Source organism: Lonchura striata, chromosome 5, assembly GCF_046129695.1.
Source record: "Lonchura striata isolate bLonStr1 chromosome 5, bLonStr1.mat, whole genome shotgun sequence".
In the NCBI taxonomy this organism is placed as follows: domain Eukaryota; kingdom Metazoa; phylum Chordata; class Aves; order Passeriformes; family Estrildidae; genus Lonchura; species Lonchura striata.
This window is the reverse complement of record NC_134607.1, coordinates 19,050,967-19,073,896: the sequence shown is the minus strand read 5'-3', so window position 1 is coordinate 19,073,896 and position 22,930 is coordinate 19,050,967. Positions and strand designations below refer to the sequence as shown.

At 37.0% G+C, this 22,930-nt stretch overlaps 1 protein-coding gene across 1 annotated transcript in view; it reads right to left on the bottom strand.

The window, feature by feature from the left end:
* MYBPC1 (myosin binding protein C1) overlaps window positions 1-22,593 on the bottom strand; it is a 44,504-nt gene extending 21,911 nt beyond the window's left edge. The window contains exons 1-15 of the mRNA XM_077783110.1: window positions 22,571-22,593; window positions 21,753-21,829; window positions 15,788-15,823; window positions 15,112-15,147; window positions 12,764-12,868; window positions 12,076-12,224; window positions 11,600-11,717; window positions 10,679-10,730; window positions 9,160-9,216; window positions 5,577-5,743; window positions 4,356-4,488; window positions 2,671-2,795; window positions 1,947-2,052; window positions 1,484-1,650; window positions 721-883 (exon numbers count right to left, since the gene is read on the bottom strand). Coding sequence (XP_077639236.1) covers window positions 721-883; window positions 1,484-1,650; window positions 1,947-2,052; window positions 2,671-2,795; window positions 4,356-4,488; window positions 5,577-5,743; window positions 9,160-9,216; window positions 10,679-10,730; window positions 11,600-11,717; window positions 12,076-12,224; window positions 12,764-12,868; window positions 15,112-15,147; window positions 15,788-15,823; window positions 21,753-21,829; window positions 22,571-22,593 — 1,514 coding nt within the window. The remainder of the gene's footprint in view (window positions 1-720; window positions 884-1,483; window positions 1,651-1,946; window positions 2,053-2,670; window positions 2,796-4,355; window positions 4,489-5,576; window positions 5,744-9,159; window positions 9,217-10,678; window positions 10,731-11,599; window positions 11,718-12,075; window positions 12,225-12,763; window positions 12,869-15,111; window positions 15,148-15,787; window positions 15,824-21,752; window positions 21,830-22,570) is intronic.
* Between the last annotated feature and the right edge of the window lie 337 nt (window positions 22,594-22,930).

Sequence of the window (22,930 nt, the reverse complement as noted above, 5' to 3'; positions counted from 1 at the left end):
TGAACACTGCTTGAAGCTATAAGGAAAAATCTGTGAAAATTTTAGGAGCTCTGTGCAAGTGAAAAAAATTACTGACTAAAAATCCTGTGCTTGTTGCTTAGTAGTAGTTTAGGCAATTAAATACCGTGTACTTTGTACAAAATATTATTGAGACAACCACCAAATAAAGTAACCAATTCTAATATTGTTTATTTGAACACAGAACAAGGAAAATACAGGAGTGTAATCTCTTTTACACAGGGATTCTATGCTGCTGCCATTAAATTACAATTTGGTTGCTCAAGAAAAAGTATGTAGGTGATCCCATTGTGGGAATATTCTGACTTTTTTTGGACTATCTTTATCAGTTGATAAAACAGGAGCTATGAGAAGAAGAGGTATAGAAAGGAAAGAGAAAAAGAGTTGTATATTTTTAGTAATGTCTAACAATAATTTTATTCTTCTGCTTAAAATCCCATACCAACAGCAACAGCAATGGAAAGAAGAATCAGTAGCTTGAACTTAGGTGGATCAAGGATTTGATTATTGTCCTCCACAGCCAAAATACACAAGATTAAAGGAAGCAAGAAGACATGGCTTTTAAAATTACGAAAATAAATATGTCTTGAGAGACAGAGGTTAGGCTTGATTAGCAGATAATTTTTAGTGAGGTAACCACATACTGGCACAACTCCACAGTGTCATTCCACCAAAAGCCAAGCCAATACACAACGGGCTTACCTTCCTTTGTGATAAAGCTTTACACGGTCACTAGCTTCAATCAGCTGTCCATTTTTGTACCATTTCCCTTCCACATTCTCAGATATCTCACACTTCAAGTGGATTTCCTGTCCCAGCCTCACAGTCTGGTCTTCTAGTGCAAGTGATATCTTCAGAGGTCTCACTTAGGAACACAGAAGCAGATGTATTAAAGAAAGATGATGGAGTTCAGTAGCCATGGGGGGGTAGTTTCCAACTTAATAATAAATCAGCATGAATTGGTCAGGGTGCCAGTTTGTACCAAATGCCCAGAGCAGCATGAGTATTACAAATAAAAATGTACATTTATGCATAATGCAAGATAACTTCAGAGGATGGATCAGATGCATTTTCTTTAAAGACATAAGCACTTTAAAGAGATATTGCACAACCAAAGCTGAGAGGACTACACAGTCATGTGCTTGTTCCTAGCTTTGGCCTTCCTGTGAAAACCTGAAAGGTCTGAAGGAAAGCAGATACTTCCCTTGAAAGTTCACCTTGTTAATCTATTTTACCTTTGGATGGATCGGTTTGTTTTCTGTCTTAATGGAGTGACAGGAAGTTAACAAGCAGGCTGGAAACAGCGTCTGAAGGCAGGTCACTCTTCTGGAGATTCACAGCAAAAAAATTGCTATGGAAATTAAGTCTCCTTCTCAACCCCCAGAGAAAGGCAAGAAAATTGTTCATTTCTGTATGCCAGCACACTGTGGCATATGAATTTGAGAGCAAGGTAGAGGATACTCACAGTCAACTGAAAGCTTGGCTTCTGATTGCCCTCCAGTTGTCATTACTGAGTAAGTTGCAGTGTCATTTTTGGCAGCCTCCTCTATGACCAAAGTGTGCTTCTTACCCTCAACCTTAATCCGATACCGAGATTTAGGATCATTGGAAAGTTCTACACCATTTCTAAACCTAAGGGAAAGGAAAGAATTTTTATTTTCCAAAGGAAGTCCTATGCAAGACTTCCATAGACTGAAATTCCCAGAGAAGACTTTACAAGACTATAAGGCACTAGAAAAGGTTAAACAAACTCATCCATTAATGTATAAGGGTATTTTTGGTGTTGCTACATTTTTGAATAAGGTTTTATTGAGATTTTCTTAACAATTTTCAGGTTTATTTGTTTAGGAAAAGCTGCCCACAATTTTGTCCACAATTAAAAGCTTCTGGGTTTTATTTTCATGGAAGTTGTTCAAAGTGTGTCTTACCATTTCACGTTTGCATCATCCTCAGACACTTCACAGCTCAGCTCTACTCGTTCACCAACATAGGTGCTGGTATCTTCCAGGCCTTTGGTCACCAAAATCGGAGGATCTTTGGAAAGAAAAAATTACAGATTTACAATCTGAGAAGGAAAACCAAGAGAAAGAGATTTTCTAAATCATCTAGAAGGCAGCATTACTTTCAAGTTCTAATATGAGTATCAGTGCAGCCTTTTCTGCCTTAAATCAGAAAAGTTCTTGCTCCTTAGAATGCTAGTAGAAAATTTGCTCAATAAAAGTGACATTTGTTCATATTTATACCTGTTTTTCTTTGATAATCAACACCATGGGAGCAAAGAGAGTTGAAGAAGCCTGACCTGAGGGCACCTGGACAATATCAGAGTCCTCAGGAACCAAGTGTGGTGTTAGGGGAAGCCAGTGCTTTGACACCAAAATGGCTTAAAATTTTGAAGGGCACCACAGCCCCACTAGATCCAATGCACAGTACCAAGCTGACTGTATCCCCATTTCAGGCTTTTCACTAAGCTGCTAACTACAGGATGAAAAAAAAATAATGGCCAGGGATCACAGAAATACCAAGTGATCCTAACAGCTGCTAATGCAAATTCAAAAATATACCAAACCAGATGCTCCCTGATCTTTTCTGTTGCAGCCAAAGAAGCCCCGTAAATTTAAGGCAGGTGAAACAGCATTAAGCTGACATAGTTACCTCTCACAAACAGTTCTGTGGAGCATTTCTCATCTCCAGCTGTTACGTAATAGCGAGCATCGTCTGTCATCGTGCAGTTATTGATGAATAAAATTCGCTGGTTACCTTTGTGCTCAAAAATGTATCTGTTTGGATAGGAATGCAGCAAAGACACATTAGCAAAACTTCTGGACCCCTTTTGTTTTATGTATAAAGTGCTGTAGGGATTTTTAGACGCAAAACCTCTGGGGTATGTGTAGTACTGGGAAAATTGTCCTTGGAAGCAAGTTCTGAGTTTCAACAGAGCTGTCATAGACTCATAGCAAAAAATGAGCTATGGTGTAGAGTGATAATGAGCTGCTTTTGGCTTGTTCCAAGATCCCAGGTCTGGGTGCTATGAAAAGAAGAAATTAAAAAAAAAGAAACTGGAGTCAAATGATGGCAAATAAAATGGAGTCTGAAACTCTAGATGAGTAAAGCTGAAAATAACCAGTAAGAGGACACCATCACTCATTCCAACATTTTTGTGAAGTATAATAATAGCCAGAGTTAAGAGGTTAATATTATTGGTAAGCCAGATGGCACAAGATACCAGTAATGGGATATGGAGTTTTGGTAATGGGATATGGAGCCTTTCACCTTTATGTCACCAGTTTAGATCTGCTCCAGGTTTGTAATGACCAAAGCTCATTAGCATCTGACAGCTGCTTCAGCAGCCTGGTAGAAATGCACTGCAGCACTCAATCCAGCCCCTCCTGCTGGAGAGGAATCCATAGAGCTGCTTGCAAAACACCTCTGAATTGCTCATGCCAGATATAGGGGCTAAACAGAAGGTACTCCATTATCCATTTTTTTGTCAATCATGAATTTTAACCAAAATCCTTTATTGATTTCAACAGAATGAAGGAAATCTGCCTCATTTTTTAAAAAGGCCTTTTGTTAATTATTATATTTTTTAACTAGTCAGAAGAAAAATTGTCTAGGACTTCGTGCTGCTGAGAAACCTTTGAGGAACATTACATTGTTATACACATCTTCCTCAGGGATGGAATGGGGTTTTCTACTGGTTGTGCCCACAAAAAGGACTAGGCTCAACTTCCAGGCCCTGCTCTATATGTCTGCACCTGCACTTCCTCTAGGAAAAGCCAGAGAATAAACCAATGTGCAGGTGGTACAGGTGAAGAAGCTTGTGTACACTAGACCTGTTGCTCATGACTGATGGTGCAGACTGTTGACTTCAGGGTATTAGCAGAGTAGTGGAAGATGAGATAAAACTCAAACCCCTTTTCCCGGGGTTTATGAGCTGGCTGGGTAAGTGTGTGATGTCAACATCTCTGCTCTTAACACAAAATTATTGTAGAAAGATTGTGTCCACCTCCAGACACAGGACCAAGGACAAGTGATTTATTTACTGGCAGTGCTTCCTCATTTTTGAAAACTACTGAGTAGAAAATGGCACCACATTTTTTTGAGGATCTCCAAGACTTTTGTCTTGAGACAAAGGAGACAATCTATATTACATTTAGCCTACAGTGCACTTTACTGGGACCTTAGCAACACAGCATCATTTGCGTACTCTTCACATCTCATGAAATTCATCAGTAAAATTGGTGCAGCCTGAGCAAAGAGATAGATCTAGGCACCACATTTATCAAGGGAGTAGATGTGTATCCATTTTATTGCTCACATATGCTAAAATCACTTACTTTGCACTTGGTCGTATTTCTTGGCCATTTTTATACCACTTGAGTTCCACTGTTGGATCTGCTAGCTCCACCATGAATCTTACTTTGCCTCCTTTGTCCACCTGGTATGCAGGATCGAGGCCTTTGGCAAAAGCTGTTGTGGAAGTCAAATGTTGTTTTAACATGAGATCAGAAAACAAGAACATGGATGCTGAAATGACATTGCATAAATCTCATCAAACCTGTCAAAATACATGAACACAATGAATACATGCATCACAAGATATTCTCACACTGGTCTGCATGGAATCATCTAGAAACACTAGAATAAGCACAAAGCTGTACACATCTGGTTATCTTGACTGAGATCAAGCTAGCATCTCTTCATGACTTTGCAGTGTAGCTGTATTCCAAATAGGACTGGCTAGATGCATTGAATGAAATAAATTTAAAAAATGAATGTGTAGTACCATAACATATGTTATGATGTAAGGTAATGGATGAGGAGAGAGGGTGTATCAGGCAGCTGGATTACAGCTGGATTTGTGGAGGACTTCACCCACATAACAAGGATGCCTCCAGGAAACTAGTGACACAGCAAAAGGATAAACTGCATCCAGCTCTGAAATGCTGTCCAGGAACAAGCAGATGCCATAATAGTATAATGGACAGTGCATTGTATTTATATGTGTGTGCAAACATATTCTGTGGCGTATACATGTGTTTTATACACATGTGTATATATATATTTCTGTATGTTATTACAACTCTCAAACTATTCAGTAGGGTGGATGGGGAAAGACAGGCCTGAATGTCCTCACCCAGTGCAGGGTCTGGTACAGCTAGGATTTCTGAGCAATGGAGATTAAGTGCAAAATGAGATTATGGAGAGCAGACAACACATGTGCTTGGAGTGACCTCTCTTTAGAGAAGAAGATATTGATGGTAACACAAGGTCTAATTTCTGTATTGTTTGATCAGGTAACCCTTTTCCATACACCTGGGGGACATTTCTCCAGATAGAACCAGTGTTTGTCTGAGGAAGGATGCTTTAGGAAAGCACTGAGTTGGATAAGGTGTTTACTCTTCCACCAAGGACCAAAGCTGCCCCTTCATAAACTCCCTGCAGGAATGACTTGTAGTGCCAATGTTCCCTTGTGTGGAAGTGAAGCATATTTGGGTTTTTAAGGTGTAGTGTTGCATGTGACTAACGAGCACAGGAACGTTCAGCCCCATCCGTACCTGCACTCTTCTTCACCTCCCTGCGCATGCGCTTCAGCCGCTTCAGCATCCCCCTCAGGTCGGTGATGCCGTACTGGAAAGCAATCTTCTCATACTCGCTGGGATTCGCGTTCTTCAGGAGATCCCACACGTCCACCTCAGGCTCTTCCTCTTGCTGCTTCACCTCCCTGACATTAGCGAAATAAAATTATGGGAGAAGAGGTAGTGAGGTTTTATCACACTGTAAAAAATAGGTGAAGCTGAATCTATGGTGAGGCTAGAAATGTTTTGACCAAAATTTGAAGGCTGCCATCATATTTTTTTCTATTTCACTCAGTATGAGTGGAGTAGCTCAGAATGGCATTCACTCCTTACTTTACACTTCTTCAAGGCAGAATTTGAATGCAAGTTTTAATTTGTCCGTTTCTTATACAATCAGTTATAAGAATTTTTATATTGCTTCAATGTTTCAAAAAAAATACAGTTTGAAAATGTAATAGTATACGGGCTAATCCCACTTAAATCAGTTTTATCTGCTGCAACTTCAGTGGAATTAATCACAATTTATGATGGCACAACTGAGCCTAATCTGTAAATTTCAAAATAATGTAAAAATGTTTTCAAACCCTGAGTCCCTGTAACAGCTACTGGGGATGACTGGTGACAGGACATTGAAATTCAGGGGAATTTGTGTCTGTTTATAGTTACACTAGTGTTTCTCAGCATTACTTAAAATAGTTATATGAATAGGAACTGGAGATTTCCACACCGACTTGGACTTGAAGGATGAATCTGTTCGCTTCCATGTGTATCTCAGTCTTAAGAGCAGGAAATATGTTCAGAGGCCTGTGTGAGGAATCACCTTTACACAGAAATTTCAATACTGTATTTACTATCTGCAACTCCAGGCTAAGACAACCAATAAAGATAAGCATAATTATTTTCTGAATGATAGCCACTAAATGATAGAAAAATGAAAGCATCCTAAACAAAATAATATTTTTTCAGATTGACAATATCAGTACTTTTGAGAACAGAGCAAGAAAATAAACTTTTGCGAAAAAAAAGGCACTGTTAGAGTTGAGCTTTATGGAGTCAAAGAGAGGATTTTCTTTGACATATACAGAAATTGCACTAAAGATCCTTGGGATGGTTGGATGAGGAACTATGGAAACCACTTTGCTCTTTAGTCTGTGAAGTTTATTAATTTTCATAATATGTCTGTAATTTTAGAAAGGAAGAGAGGTTCTCTCTGAGTAGTCTTTCGAAAACAGTAATTCTGAGACAGCAATGTAAGTTAGACAATCTCAGGTATGTAATTTTATAATTTGTTCCTTTTATCCATGTTCATGATTTTCTGAGGGTGACTGTACAGCGAATGCTGCCATTTCAGTGAGATTCCTTCTGCATGGGGGCAGGTGGAGACCAGCCAGCCCTCAAACACTTGTAAAAGCTGAGCCACCCCTGGGGCAGCACTGTTCTCTTCCAGGCAGTGTCTGCCCATGCCAAGGAGCTGTGCACTCAGTGGGAATCCAAATACAGCTCCCCTTTAAATCAGGCAGCAGTTGAGAATGAGAATCCTGACTTTCAACCAGACTGAAAGATTCAATTTCAGGCTCATTTTCCTCTTGCATAACTGGAGAACGAATTTTGATGCGTAGAGTAAGCCAACTTTGTTCTGAGACCTCAGTAGTTTGAGTTGAGGCCAGAGGCCAAACTGACCTCTGACCTTGCCATGAAATCACTTTCAGATATCTTCCCTAAATATGTGCATTTTGTTGCAAGATGTAATTAAAAACAAAACAAAAAACCCAACAAAACCAAAAACAAACCCCCAAAAATGACAAAACAAGGACCTAAATATTTGAGTGGTTTTTAGACCTTGTGCCTCTTGGAATGTCATGCTGCTACTGGCCCACTGCATTGACAAAGCGGCGTATCCAGTATTGGTGTGGCTTAATGAGAAAAGACTTGATATATCTGCCTGCCAACCAGCAGAAAATTAGAAAATAGACAGTATATTGATTGTATGCATTTAGGTTTGTTTTGTTTTGTTTTTTTTAAAAAAAAAACATGTGTCAAATAGTATGAACCAAAAGGGAAAAGTTCTAGGTCTTTCCTTGGTCATACAACCTTAAAAAAAAGAGAAAGAATGCAATTCCAACATTACCTGTTGTAAAGATTGAAATAAAGCCATGAATTTGTCTTTGTAATAATGGATGTTAATATCCATACACATGGATATTAATATCCACACTGTGGCTTAATTAAGAATTTCATTCAATTAAGCTCAGAAATATGAGGTTGCATTTCAGGGCCTGAAGCAAGGTGAACCAATTTGACCAAAGTCAAATAATGGTGTCTAAAAATGAAATATTTGCTTTATCCATTAAACATACAACAGGTATTCCATGTTTATAAGGCTGTACAATATTTATCTCACAAATGTTAAGAGTTAAATGTTAGTAAAGTGATAATGTCTCATAAATCACATTTATCTTTCCACAAAAACACCAAGAACTCTCACATGCATCTCTCATGTTACTACTGAAACACCAGGTGATCATGAGAACCGGCATGTCAAGTTTGATTAGCAGGATGAAAAGACAAACTGAAGGTCCTAATTAGGGATGAGAAGTTTGAAAAACCAAAGACCTGGTGGACTGGAATTGGTCTGGGTAATTCTTTGTCTACTTTCAGCTTCAGCTTTTCCTGTGTGTTTTAGTTGCTTAAATGCTATCCTCACCCTCATAGCCAATGAGCCCTTTGTGACCTTTTAATGTAATTAATATTACAGATTTTCCTCTTTCAGAGTAAGTGGTAGATGAGATAAAGGATGTAAATCCTTTTCCAGTTCCCTGTGATCAGCTGCTATTGATTTCAATGGCATATAGAATTTCTCTGCTTGATTTTGAAAGATGATGGATTAACTATCTTGTCTTAATCAGGTGAAAGACTAAACTGGGTTTAAGATCTGAGATAACCAGAGACATAACTATCATAACCAGATTTTCAAGGCAAATCAGAGAAACATGTACCCCAATTTTTTTCCATCAAAACCTTTGAGTTAAATAAAACATGACTGAATAATTGTGTGTACATATTAAAAAAAAAAAAAGCTACAAAGAATTATACCAATATCTATGACTTGAAAACATGATACATGTTTTTTTTTTATATCAGTATGCTTATAAAATCAAGTGAGCATGTACCCACAGAAATAAATTTAATCTTTGCAGTTTTCTTACTGTTGCACCAGACTCAATTTTCTGTACTGCTCATCCCTGTGTAGGAAATATCCCCCCCTGCCTTCCATGCAAACACCAAAGAAGTAGCAAGTGAACTAAATATTATTGGCCTCTTTAGGCTGAGGCTCACTTTTCACAGCGCACTCTAATCTGAGCTTTCTTTTCTGCACACTTAGAGGTAAGATTAACAGAACATTTGCATATTATACTATGAGAATAAAAAACAGTTAGAAACATTCAAAAGTTGAAAGGTCATGAAATTCTTAAGGAGTTAATAATGCTACCCCTGACTGTTTCTGTGTGTGAACCTAATGGTTTGCAATCCACACCTGCTCACTTCATCACTTGGTTCTCACCTACGTTTCAGGAGACCACTAAAGTCAAGTTCTCCTGCATCCTCTTGTCCTTCACCACTGTTATTAACAGAAAAAGATCAAATCTTTGTTTAATACAGGAAGACTTAGACAACACTCTTTGCAAATGCTCTACACTTCTCATACATTCAACACTGTGCAGAAACACAAATAATTGTATAAAATCAACACAAACTTGTTTGCTTTTTCACACAGGTTATGTTTCTGTAGGCACTTGTGAAAAATAACGCAAAGGTTTGTATTGCTCCTTCTTATACTTTGATGGCAAATTTTTGTAACTGAGTACATAAATTTGCCAATGCTTGTGTTAGATTTAAGTAACACAAACAAATGGCAGCTAGTCAACACAACCAGCTTTGTTTTTCATTTCTGTAGCGGACAAAACAAAGGGCTTGTGCTGATCTCTTGCTGTGAATACAAAACAAAGATTTGCATGGCTGGGTGATGCTTTTAATAATGCATAGCTCTGTCAAATACTGATTGAAAAGTACTTAACCTTAAAGATTTTACCTTGCTCTAAATGAAGGGAGAAAACAGTTATAAAAAAGAATAAAACAGTGCATTGTCCATTTTTACAGATAGAACCACAGTCCTATCAAGGTGCATTTCTTTCTATGATGTGATCTTTAGCAGGATTACCTTATCATAGAGCACATACAGACAAAAGAAATGTGCTAAATGTTTAATCAAGATTTTACACGCAAGATATTACTTAGAAAAACAGAAAATACTGAGACATCATCATCTACTCAGGCAGAGTATTTACTGCATTTTTTAAAATGTGCTAAAGAAAGAAATGCACCCTGAATGTAATATGTTTTATATTTATCTTTGAATTAAAGCCCCCTAAATAAAAGTGGTTATCTCTGAATTACAGATTTACTTGTAAATTAACAAACTGCATTCATTGTCTGTTTGTAAAGCATTTTCATTCTATATATTTTTAATATATTTAATCTCAAAAAGATTACACCTATACCGGTTAGAATTGCTACTTTATCAGAAAGTAACAAACCTTAAGACACAGTGCTTTATCTTACATTCCCTGTAGTATACTATTTGTTATTTTTCTTACTGATGGTATTTACTGTTCACTATAACATAACAAAGCCAGATCCTGTCTTCTTGAAATCAGTGTGAATTTTCTCTCTACTTTTAATCTGTGCAGATTGGGACCAGTTTTCAGGAAACATGCAGTACTGAATGAAAATAAATTTTTAAAATCCTCCAAAGCTACATATATTTAATTGACTTAAATATTCAATCTTCCTTTAAATTGATGACACTTGTCATTTCACAGTAAGGGTACTTAATATCATATATACTATCTATGTTTTCTAACTATTTCATTCTAGGCACCACCAATTACTCTAAATCCCACTTCTTTAATCTATATTTACAAAACCAGTTTTATAAAGTACTTGATACAATTGTTGACACAAGTTCTGTGCAGGCTATTAATGTCCATTACTGAGGAGCTGGATAGGATAACTGAGGTTACCTTCTTTTGAAAGCAGATCTGATGTCAATGGATGGAGCAGCTTGGGAAGATTCTATGAAATAATGGCAACACAGGAATTAAAAACATAATTTGGATCATTTATGTAATCAGTGTGATTGGGAATATGAAATTTGTTCAGTTTCCTACTGAATGACCAGCATTTGTGCTTCCCCTTTGGCATTAGGTTCTGGTATCTGCAAAGATGCTCAGTGCTAAGTGTACCATTTCTCTCAAGTTCTTTCTGCAGTTCTGCATAGGAGACCTGTTCCTCTGATGTTTCTCTCCATTCCCCTGCCTGCCTTATTCACAGGCTCTGGCCTTTTTGCCTTCTCACTTCCTATGCTTTCTCCCCTGCTGGCATCTTGTGCTCTCTCAGTAGGCTCAGCGTCAGAAGAAGGAGAGAGTCAGTCACCTCTACAGCTACAGACTCACATTTATTGTCAGGGCAAGGAGGAATCCCTCTCGTGTGAATTACCCCTTTGAGACAGCCTGGATCAGATTAAATTGTTCTGATCCACAGACAGTGAATGGATGGAGCCAGGCTAGCCCCCATCTTGCTGACCTCTAAGCACACACACAAAGCCCTGTGTTTTGTGTGCCAGAGCCTAATTTGAGTTCAATAATGGCTTTACCTGCCAGCTTTTCTAATGTTTGGATAAATGTCTCTCATGGTATTTATTCCAATGTTCATTTAGACAATAAATTACAGATGCAAGAAAATTCTCTTAACTCTATGCTAAAAACATTCACTTTAAGTACTATTTCATCTAAAGGGTCTGAACAAAATGAAGTGTCATTGCAAATTAAAAAAAGAAAGAAAGAAAGAAAGAAAGAAAGAAAGAAAGAAAGAAAGGAAGAAAGAAAGAAAGAAAGAAAGAAAGAAATCCTTATAAATCTTTACAGATACAAATGGAACCTTACCAGTGACTTCAAGGTCAAAAGAGCAGCTATCAAATTTGTCCTTGTAAGACACTTCACAGCGATAGTTCCCTGCATAGTTTTCCTTAGCTTTGATGATCTGCATCTCAAATGTGTGAATCTAAAAATCAAGCATAGTCGTTCGTTAATGTGGGAAATGCATTTGCACAAAGCAGAAGTTAAAACATGAGTCTTTCAGACATGTACCAGAAACAAGGAAGAACTCAAATAATGGGTTCTGAAAAGAAAGTGGAACCCAGAAATGGCATCAGAAAATTTCGATTTCCCCACCATTACTTGTCCTGAGCTGGGAGAGCAGAAAATCTGCTTCTGCAGAGGGTCAGAGACCACCACTGAAATCTGTATGGGGAAGCGAGGGATAGACTCCACTGCTCTTGACCTTCTGCCTGTTGTCTTAAACTGATCCTCAAGCTCTCTTTGCAGCTTTGCCCCCATAAGAAGGAAAAGTGAAGACACACCTTAGTGTGACGCTCGAAGGACTCCTTCAGCTGCAGGTGCTTCCCCGCTTTACTGGCCAGATCCATCCATTTTCCTTTAAACCACTTAACATTTGGCTTTCGGAGAAGATCTTTGGCTTCTACTTTGGCTATAAATGTAATATTCCCACCTTTCAGAAAGAGAAAAGAATAATGCAGCTGTTGAGGAGCATGTGGTTGGTCAGTTGCATCTCTACAAGTTCCTTTTACTTCTGCTCCATTCAGCTGCCATGTGTTCTACCACAAAATTAAGAGTCAGATGGAGTCACACAGACTGTGAAAGTACTGCAGCGGTACAGAGGTTAGTGATTTTGGGCCTGGAAGCTTTCTGCTTGATATCTTGAGCTTGATCTGCTTGATCTTCTTGATATATCAATAACAGTACAGTCAACAGTATCAAAATAACCAGCTTTCTTCCCCAGAAACTTTAAATCTTAAAATTATGCTCAGTAAATGATTAGATTTTGAGCTTGTCTTGAATTAAACAATTGGGGTTTGCTTCTCTGAGTACAGTGCTTTTGCCTTCAGAGTGGAGTTCACATCCAGCTAAAACCAGAGACAGTACTTGCAGCTGAGGGCAGAACCTGAGTGCCACAGCATCTGCACACTCCATTCCCAGCTCAGCCTCTGTCTCTGGGAGTGGCTCTTGGCTTTGTTCCCAGGCACTTACCAACACTCACTGTCCCACTCTGAGGTTTCTCGACGAATAAAGTGGATCTTTGGGAGTCATCACGTTTTTCTGACTCTTCTGGAGCTCCTTCTCCAAGAGACCATACTGAGATGCAGAGAGAGGGGGAAATATCAATCATCTGAGGGTGTTTTTCTCCCTCCAAAGTACACTTACCTGAGCTTCCTAAACTCTCTAGCCCTAGAACCTTTCTCTTCAGATGTCCTGAAAGACACATGAGCTTTTGTTCACACTGACATCCATTGCTTGGCTGTCACACTGTGTGCAGCTCCTGCAAGAACACTACCTCTGTGGTGACAAAAAATGAAACTAGGGAGGAAGCGAGGGGAACCTGATCAGCCAGGATGGGCACTGAGCAACTTGAAGGGCACCAGCATTCAACCATGAGTGCTTTACAGAAGCGATGCACAAAATCAGCTCTTTGTTTTTCAGAAGAGATGGAGGCTCTGAAAACACAAACAGCTAGAAGCACAAAAGTCCCTACATCAACAGTTTCAGTGACTCTCAACCCAAACCAAGTCCATTGTACAAGCTGGTTCATCCTTTATGTCTGCAAACTAGGGCAGGAATGAAGCTCACTTGTGGACTTTCTTCTTTTCTGCCATGACAAAAGTAGAGAATTTGGGGATCTGTCATTGTCATGTCCTGCCAAGTGAATTTTATGAGGTATTTTATGGAAAAAGTAATTTGTCAGATGGAAATGATTGTGAAATATGTTCAGACACAGCAGCTTCTCTTCTGGAAACTGGGACTTTGGAAGTGAAAAGGAACAAGAGTACTGAGAGAAGCAGCAAATGAGTGTTCCTTCCAGGGCAGAGCACTGTACCAGGACAGCTGTGTGTTTCTGGTCTCTGTTTATCTGGACAGCCCTGGCTTTGTGCTATGCCATTACATCTTGTGTAAAACCATGGTCAAAACTGATTCCTAGCAGAAAGTGCAAGGAGAGAAAGGTAGTGAATGCCTCTCTGTTTTCTGCTCACTTTCTGCAGAGAGGCAAAGCTTGTATCTTATATTCCAATCTGAAGTTCAAATGCCACATCTCCATTTTTTGAGGAGTTATTGCCAGTACAGAGGGGAAACTAATTAAAGTTAGAGGTCAGAATAGTCTTTCTGATATGTAGTGATTACTGCTGTGGGAACCTTTTCAACGAATGAAAATTTCTACCACCCACAAATGGGACACAGCTCATGGCAACCATGGGAAAATGCAAACAAATTTGTTTTATTATCCTAAAGCCTATTATGAATTTTTAAAAGGTATCAAAATGCTACATAGCTTTGCTACAAAGTCTTAGGGTTTCAGTCAATTGTGGGTGGTGTGCCTAGCACCTCTGTATATGCCTGCTTGTACAATATTTCTCACAGGTAAAGACATTCACATATATACACACACATATGTACACATATATACACACATACATGAAATGATTTACACAGACACAAATGAATGCAAATATATATAGATACATATCTATATATACTCTCCAAAATCTAAATGTTTAGATTATACCTCTAACATGGCATTATATGGAAACAACATGAGAACAAGTGAAGGTTATTGGTGGGAAGAGAATGAAGTGATGATAGCACAGGATCTGGCCACATGCAGCAACAAACCTAAATGCCATGGGGTGAAATGGAAAAAGGATATTAATAAATGGAAAAAAGCTTACACAGAGTCGTTAATTTGGTACCACATAAAGGAACACCACCTCTAGATATTAACACTTTCCTATTTATTAAACAAAGAGAACGGGAGGTGCATTTGACACGGGCTGGCATAGGCGGCTATGCCAGGTCCATAGCCATGGTTGAAGTACCAGCTGCTCATTTTGTTCCAGAGGCTGCAAATCCTGAAACCACAAGAGTGGGTGCAGTGTGCGTTACCTGCCAGGGTAGGAAGAAAGAGGTTATGATGATTTTACTAAGTTTTCCCCACCGTCCTTTGAGGTGTGAGAAGAAGCCATTCTCCTACAGTCTTCTGGGACCTGTGTGTGGGATTGGGGTGAGACTGAATGTAGGAATGGAATTCCTGTAGGCTGAGGAGGAATGGAACAGCTATGTATCTATCTATACAGAAACAGATATAGATAGATAGGTATGTATGTATGTGTCAAATACATGTCCTGTTCTGTGCAGCACAGCCGTCTCTCACTCCTAGTTTAGCTGCTAGAAACCTATTTGCCCTGGTACTTTGATAATTCAGCAGCTATAGTTTGTTGCTGTCTAAACAATGAAAATAAAGTATTATCCTTGAAAGATAAAGTCTAAACAGTATTTTTATTATGTAATTTTGGGAGTGTTTTGTCGTGTTTCTCAGGAGGTCTCACCTGAATCTTTTCTTTCCGCTGGTTTAGACATCCCATCTGAAAGGGAAGAGCAATTTAGATGACACCAGCTCAGAGATCACAGCTTAACTGATCTCAGATCACTGGCATTTTAAGAACATTGATTCTTCATACAGGAGGATTATACTAAATATATGGGACTGTATCCTTGAGGAAGTACTTGAATAACAGATAAAAGTGAACAGCTAAAAAAAACCCCAGAAATCTTCCCCACTTTTCTCTAGAAAAACCTAAATTAGTTTAATTCTGCTGAAGAGTTTCTTTAGAAAGGTTACATGAGGCTGATGTTTTTTCTATGACTTGTGTAGTTCCAGGTAACAGGGGAATTTCCATTCCTCAGTATTTGTCTGAGGGACAGTATTTTGATTATTCAAACAGTATACTTATTTATTTGGCGTTGCTTTTGGATGTACTAACCAATATTTTACCTTCCACTGGGAGATCTACTCCAGAGCTCAAGACAGGACTGGAAAGGGACTTAGCTGATATAAGGGTCTTGTACCTCTGAACAGAGATTAATAAAATATAGGGCACTTTGAAAATTTTTCTAAGTCATATCTTTTGAGTTCATTCTGCTGGTTTGGACTCTTTCTTCATTAATATTCAAGAGAAAAATACATACATACATACACACTCAAAGCATTATCACAGTCCTAACCTGCTGGTGGAGTACTAACTGAGGTGTCATCTTCATCTGTGAAAAGAAATACAAATGAAAAAGCACATGAAGAAACTGAAAGCACAGGCGATCATCTGCTATAAAACAACTACATGAAAATGTAAAACCTGCAAAAAAAAGGAAAATAAATTGCAATATTCAGGAGCATTCATAATGGAAGATTCAAACTGGTGAGGAAAGCTTTGCATAATTCAGTAGCTGAAATGGTAAACCTTGATGTTTCAAGCAAGTAAAAAACAAAATGAGATGTGGACTGTGATCTATGATTAAATCATGAGTTTATATGAGAGCTGCAGAGTGATTCTGTTTGTTAGAGATGTAATCCACAGTAATTACAATAAGAAAGCCACAATGAAATGAAGGAGAATCACATATCTAACCTGAGGAAGATGTCATTTCTCTGATGACCACGTCTGCAATTAAAATATGCACCACATATGCATTCAGCATTATTAAATCAAGATATGAAAAAGTTAAAACTAGTCCCTTCTATTTATACTTTGTAATTTCTATACCATAATATTAAGTTAAAATGCAAGGAATACAAAACTCAGTTTTCCCTCATGCTAACAGGAGAATAATTATAAATAAGGAAAGAACTATTATCACCATGCTGGATTTTCCTTTTGATCACACTAAAAGTTGACTGCCATGAGGTATTAAATTGCTACAAACAATTATTACTCAGATATTTTAAAATGTTTAATCATATAGAATATGTTGAGGCTTATATTCATAAAAATCAAAAGGCTGAGAAAAACATGAAACTGGCATTAAATATAACTACAGTAATCATGATTAAGAATAAGGTAAAGACAATCTTTACAAGAGTCTCTTTGAAATTTAAATGTTGACTAGAAACGTCAAAGATCAGCTTTGATAAAAATAAGCAAAAAGGTCTTAATGTCTTAAAAGCCTAATGGTAAAAAAGTAAGGAAATAACCAAAATATCATTCGAAAGATAAAAATAAACTAGATATATTTAGGATTTTATATATAGGTTATATGAAGATAACATGTTTTTATACAGGATCAGAAAATAATTCATAAAACACTTCAAAATGGAGAACAAAGTTAAACAAGAACAACATTGGAAAAATATTAACCCACATCTTTGAAGATAGCAGTTTTGGGGGTTGGATTGTTTTTATCTCTTGCATTTGTGTTTCCGTAATGAAATTTTAAATCTGAAGTTATCCTTTGATTTTGACCTTAAAGTTATAATTTATCTATATTTTTTTCAAGGATAAATGTCATAATTATGACAAAAGCACATATGAAATAACGTTGCATTTTCATAAACACTGGCAGATTGATTTTTTGGGCTTGCTTAACCACTTAATGCTAATTAAAAGTCTGTTAAGAGAATTTGTCTGCTTCACCATAATGTTTTACTCATTCCTTTTTAATGATTCATCAAACTTTGTTTTAAAGATCCCTTGGGAGGGGAATGAGTTGTAAAAGGTCTGCTTACACAAGAAGGATTAATGTGTTATCTTGCAAATATCTTTTCTTATTGATAGAAAAAATAAAGAGTAATGGAAGGGTTCTCATGAGATCTGCATCATCCAATGCCATAAGCAGCTGTTGAGAATGCTGATTTTCAGTAAAAGCACAGTAATGATTAAGTCCTGTCCGATGTTTTAACATACTGCATTAGCAACTAAATGGATGCAAGGCTACGTGCTTCCACTGCAAATATTTCTCCATATTTCATGAAAGCATTAAGTGTACTTTCAGCTCTTTTTGTCAATGATGTCACCATTGTCATTGATGATGGCTCAAAGATCCATTTGACTGAAGAAAAATAATTAAGACCAACGTAAAACATCTGATGTGATGAATCCTACATGATGATGTATGATAATCGAGTTACGAAAGGACCACTCAGATTTCTCTTTCATTTAATCATTTGAAAAACTAAAAACCCAAAAAGAAGTTATTTGTTTTGCAGGAGGATTGCTGGGGTTTCCCCAGGGTAATCTCTAATTTTACAAACAAAATGTTAACATCAAAGACAAAAGAAACAAACAAACATGTCAGAAGTATAAGGATGAAAGCCCAATTGAATATTTTAGAAATGCAAAGAGTATGAAAGGAGTATATGCTGGAGGGATTGTTTTGATAAATGGGTAATTATCAATCCATCACTCCTTCTATCTCAGGCTTCTAGGACAGAATCGTTCAGCAGCTACAGCCAATTCAGTTTCTCTATGAATGATTGTTTATACTAAAATAAAGTCTATTTGAAGATAACAAAAATAGAAAAAATATTCTCAGTAAAACTATGATCATTAATTCACTACCCTTATCTTCTGCAAATAAACTTTTAATGAAATATGTTTTTCAATCTGTTGCATGACAAGAGTTTGGTATGGGGAAATCAATTGATTAATTTGACAGTAGGCTTATAAGATGCATTACTCCATAGAAATCTTTATTCTTTGTCTGTGGCACACTCTTATTAACATGTAGGTATTATTTATGTTTCTTTTCCTTGTTTATAAATTATAACATTAACTATGGAGCAGGCTGAACTATATCAGGAATAGATTCTTATTGGATGAAAGAACTCTCCATAACTCCAAAGAAGTTAATCTAAACACACTTGGTGTAACCTTACCATTAAAATTTATGACTGCTGGCACAGAAAATGTAGAAATAGATGTCAAAAATAAAGTAATTACCGATTTATATATAAGCTGCTGGTATCAAGAATTTTAGACCTCCTTTCCCCAATCTGAAACATCCCGCACAAAATGGAAGCTGCCATTCTGCCATCAGCTGCACTGTTGACAAACTTAACATTGGGTAGGAGTGCCAAAAACCTATTAATTGTATATTATTTTATTAAAACCTATTAATTGTATATTATTTTATTTTTCTATCTTACTTTTTTTTGCTGAAATTACAGAGCACAGCAAGACTGAGTTTCCAATTTAGTTGTCTTCAATTACCAATCTGATTTTCAAAGGGAGTCCAGCAGTCCCATCAAGGGGACTTGGTACTTTGGAAATGGTAAATGAAGTACATACCCACAGAGGGGAAGTTTTAGTAGGGAGATGAATGGATAAGTGAAACCTGGGAAAATACAAGGATGACACATGCAGTGAACATTTTAGTAGATGGTTGGAAGAAACCTAGAGGAAAGGTATCAGTAAAATATACAGGTAGCTCTCTGAATGGATGAATGTGACCTAAAAAAAGGAATGAGCAAATTGATATTAAAATGTTACTATTATTCCAGCAAGTGGGAACAAAATTATAACTTATTCAATGTGTAAGGTAATACTGAAATTAAAAATGAGACACAAGAATTTAAATTGAATGAATATAAGACAATGTAGTAAATTTGGAGGATTTGTGCTGATTCACTTTTTTTCTCTGAAAATAAAATGGACGATCACATATATCCTGAATTTTTACATTATTATAGATCTTTTAAAACTGGTTTATTTTATGAAAGAAAATTTTATGTTTACTGCTCTGAGCTACTAATTTACAGAAAATAACCATGAGATACAACGAATTTACCACACTGCTTTTCATTTCATAACTTTACAGTGAACACAAAGGAATATAAATATGTAATTTCACACAGACAGTAAGTACTAAAAAGAAATAGAACAGTAAAACAGACACACAGATAGGTATACTCTATCTTCCTAATATCTGTTGCTAATATTTTCTAAGGATGGGGGTGAAAATGATGGACTATGGGATTTACATGGACTACCAAGATTTCTTTCCTAGATGTCAGGTTCCAGCACAGTCCCATTTCAGGTTCCTACAGTGTCTACAGTCTATCTCAGAAATTATCAGCAAACAAGTCACAACTGTTGGCACACAAGTATTGCATAATTGCTGTGGAATTCAGATATTAAATGTTTCCCATTTTGTTTCCATTCAGGAAAATACCCAAATCTGCTACTTATGAAGCTGCAGAAAGTCTTTTACATATAGCTTATATAAAACCTAACATCTGGCTGGTTCTGTCATAGTTTCCTTGCTGAACTGTTCATTTTCAAGTGCAAATGATTTTGGACAGGTTGGAAGAATGGAACCTGTTCCCTTTTTGTGAATTATGCTCACAATTTTTTTTTTCTGGCACAGAAACCTGAAGGAACAAGTCTATGAAAATATGTTTTCACTTGTTCGGTGATATTCTGCAATAAAACAAGAGCTGACAGAAACAACTGCACTTAACTAATTTTTAGAGGTATTACTACAGAGTGTCTGGCAATGACATCTACTTTGCTTTGCAGAGGTGATAGTTTCACTGGAGCATGGCAGGTCATCTATCTATTAATATTCAGAATTTCACTGGAATTTTTACAGAGGCAACAGCTGCCACAAGGAGCTGAAACTGGGAAAATTCTCCATAGGAGGATCTCAAACAATATTTTTTGGTAGTAAAATCCTCCTGGCACTGAAAGGTTTCTCTTAGGATCATTTTTCCTCCTGGAAAGCACTTGTCTCCTTCACTAAATTCAAAACAGAAACATAATAATGTATAAGAAGATAACAGGAGTATTGGATAAGTTACCTACCATGTTTTTATTTTTATTCAGTGAGATGTAGGCTTGTAAGCAGTGAGGAAATCACCATTCATGTTCAGTTTGGGAACAAACATTTTTCTCATATCCAAATTAAAGCAAGCAGAACTAACTGTTGGAATAGCTTGAGGCAAGACTTTCATATCTTTTCCTATCATTAGGCATGCAAATTATTTCTGAATTGCATTTCCATTACCAAGTTGACAGATTTGATTACTCACACAAAATTTTGTGTGTGTCAAAATAATTGTTCAATGCAAGGATAACTGGCAAAGTAGCATGCACTGAAGCCTGGTTCAGCATTCTTATTTTCAAAAGGGTACTTGACTCACACATTCTTAGTGTTTATATTTTGACTCTTTTGAGAAAAATAGCCATGCATGCCTTTGCCAAATAAATCTGCAAGTATCAAGTATACACCCAGTCTGTCTAAAAGAGGATTTTGTTTGGAAGCCACCAAAAGCCAGAATACATTTCCAAGCAAGCCATTTCTTGATTTGCCATGAAAAAGCATAACCATGCCAGATGAAAAGCAAGCATTGCATCAGTTGTAAGCATATCTTGGTCTGCTTTAGCCTTTGATCAGAATTAAGCTTAAAAAAAGAGATTATTATTTTCAAAATAACCTGATAGGGTGTTTGATTTCTATTTTGGCAGGGCTCCTACAAAAAGCAGGAGAATTTGGCCCAGTTCCCTCAAAATGTATTCTCCTAACCAGAAGAATTGTCAACAGAGCTAGAATCTAATCTCAGCAGCACAAAAATACATATTAAAACTGGAGCTGATTTTTGCACACATTGCTGGTGGAACAGTTATCTATTTGTTCACAGCAGACAGTCCTCATGCACACTTTTCAGAACCTGTAAAGTGCTCATCTGAGCTCCCAATGAGGACTGAAAGATGAAGGTGAGATTGTTAACTTCAGATGAAAAAAATCTATGGGGCTTTCTGAAAGGTAAAATATCAAGTTTCTGTGGTAGAACAGAAACAGCTTAGAATGACAGTAGGACATTGTCCACTTTATTCAACAGCAACAAATGTACACAGTATCTGAGTTTTAGCAAGCTTGGTCAGGGGCAACAGCCAGGCTCATTTAAACACAGCTTTCTTTTCATGCAAATCACTTGTAATTTGATCCATTAATTGAACTGTCAATATAAATACTGTTGCTAAAGTATCAGTCTGGTTTGCATGATTTTTGAAGATATTCATGAGTATCATAATTTCCTTGGGCTGGCTAAGTCATGCAGAAAAAGGATCTAAGAAGCCTCATATCACACTTCTGAAATTTAGCACGAAAGTTCTGAATTAAAGCTCAAACAACCCAGCATCAGAACAGCATTTAGTTTTCTTTACTGCCCATTTTTAAAGTATGGTTTCAGACTTACCTTTACCCTTTTCATTTCCACCCTCCTGTGGTGTTTTTTGTTCTGTGTAGGAAGTACAAGTATAGTTTTGAGAGGATCTTAAAGTAAAAAGAAAGACTTACACAGCATTAAAAAATGCAGGTTCTGCTAGTATTGGAAAAACAACATTAAAGAATGATTGATATATGCGTATATGTAATATACAGTTGCAATCCCATAAAACATTTTACAACCTGTGAATATCAATGCAATTTCTATATTTTGAACAAGTCATGTAAGATTGAAGTTCCTGGACTCAGTGGAAAAAAAAAGCTGTTTTTTTTAGAAGCAGCAGTTGTTAGTCTCTTGTTCTTGGGCTAATTTGCAAAAGCTTTTGAAATGAGTTACATATCAATGTTAATTGGAAAGAAATTGGATCAGACAGGAGTTACTGCCACTCAGTTGATCCTTAAGAAAAGGTACCGAGGGAGTGTATTGAGGATATTCTTTAATTCTTTATCATCATCTTTATCATTATCAACATGATCTTGCCAAGACTACTTGTATTTAGTTTTCTTGATCAGAACTGCCAGCCTGTCCTCTGCTCCAAGCAGGTGAATGTGAATTATTTTTGACCTCATCTGTATGAGAAAACTTGGACTGTGTTTTAAACAAAACAATTTCCTCGCTTTCTCTATTTCAGGATTTGATAGGATTTCTATTAAATTTTTGGTTTCCTTTTGGTTTCCTACTTCATTTAATCTAGAATCTTGTCAAATCATGTGAAGTGAGCTGTCTTCAAGGTATAAACACTCAATATCTTATTGCCTGTGAGCAATGGCATTCTTTGGCAAACTTACCTGTCAACTGCCTGACAGAACATGGCTTTGGGTGATTGTCAATAGACTAACATTGTCAGGGTGGAATTAAGATAATTTTTTTCCACAGAGAAAACATCTGCAAGAGCCAGTTGATACTCTGATTATCCTGATTTCTTTTTCACATGTGTGCATCCACAGTAACTATGAAAATTAAAGCTGAAACTTAAAAGGAAACTCCACATCCTGGTAGTGTGACAGTCTCTTGGATGCTTCTGTCGGGATTCCCTAAATTCCCAAACTCCAATTGTCAGGTTGTCCATCTTGGCCAGATGTTCCTTTTTAATGGGACTTTTGCTACAGTAACATTTTCTTTTTCCAGTAGGATCTGGGATCAGGAGA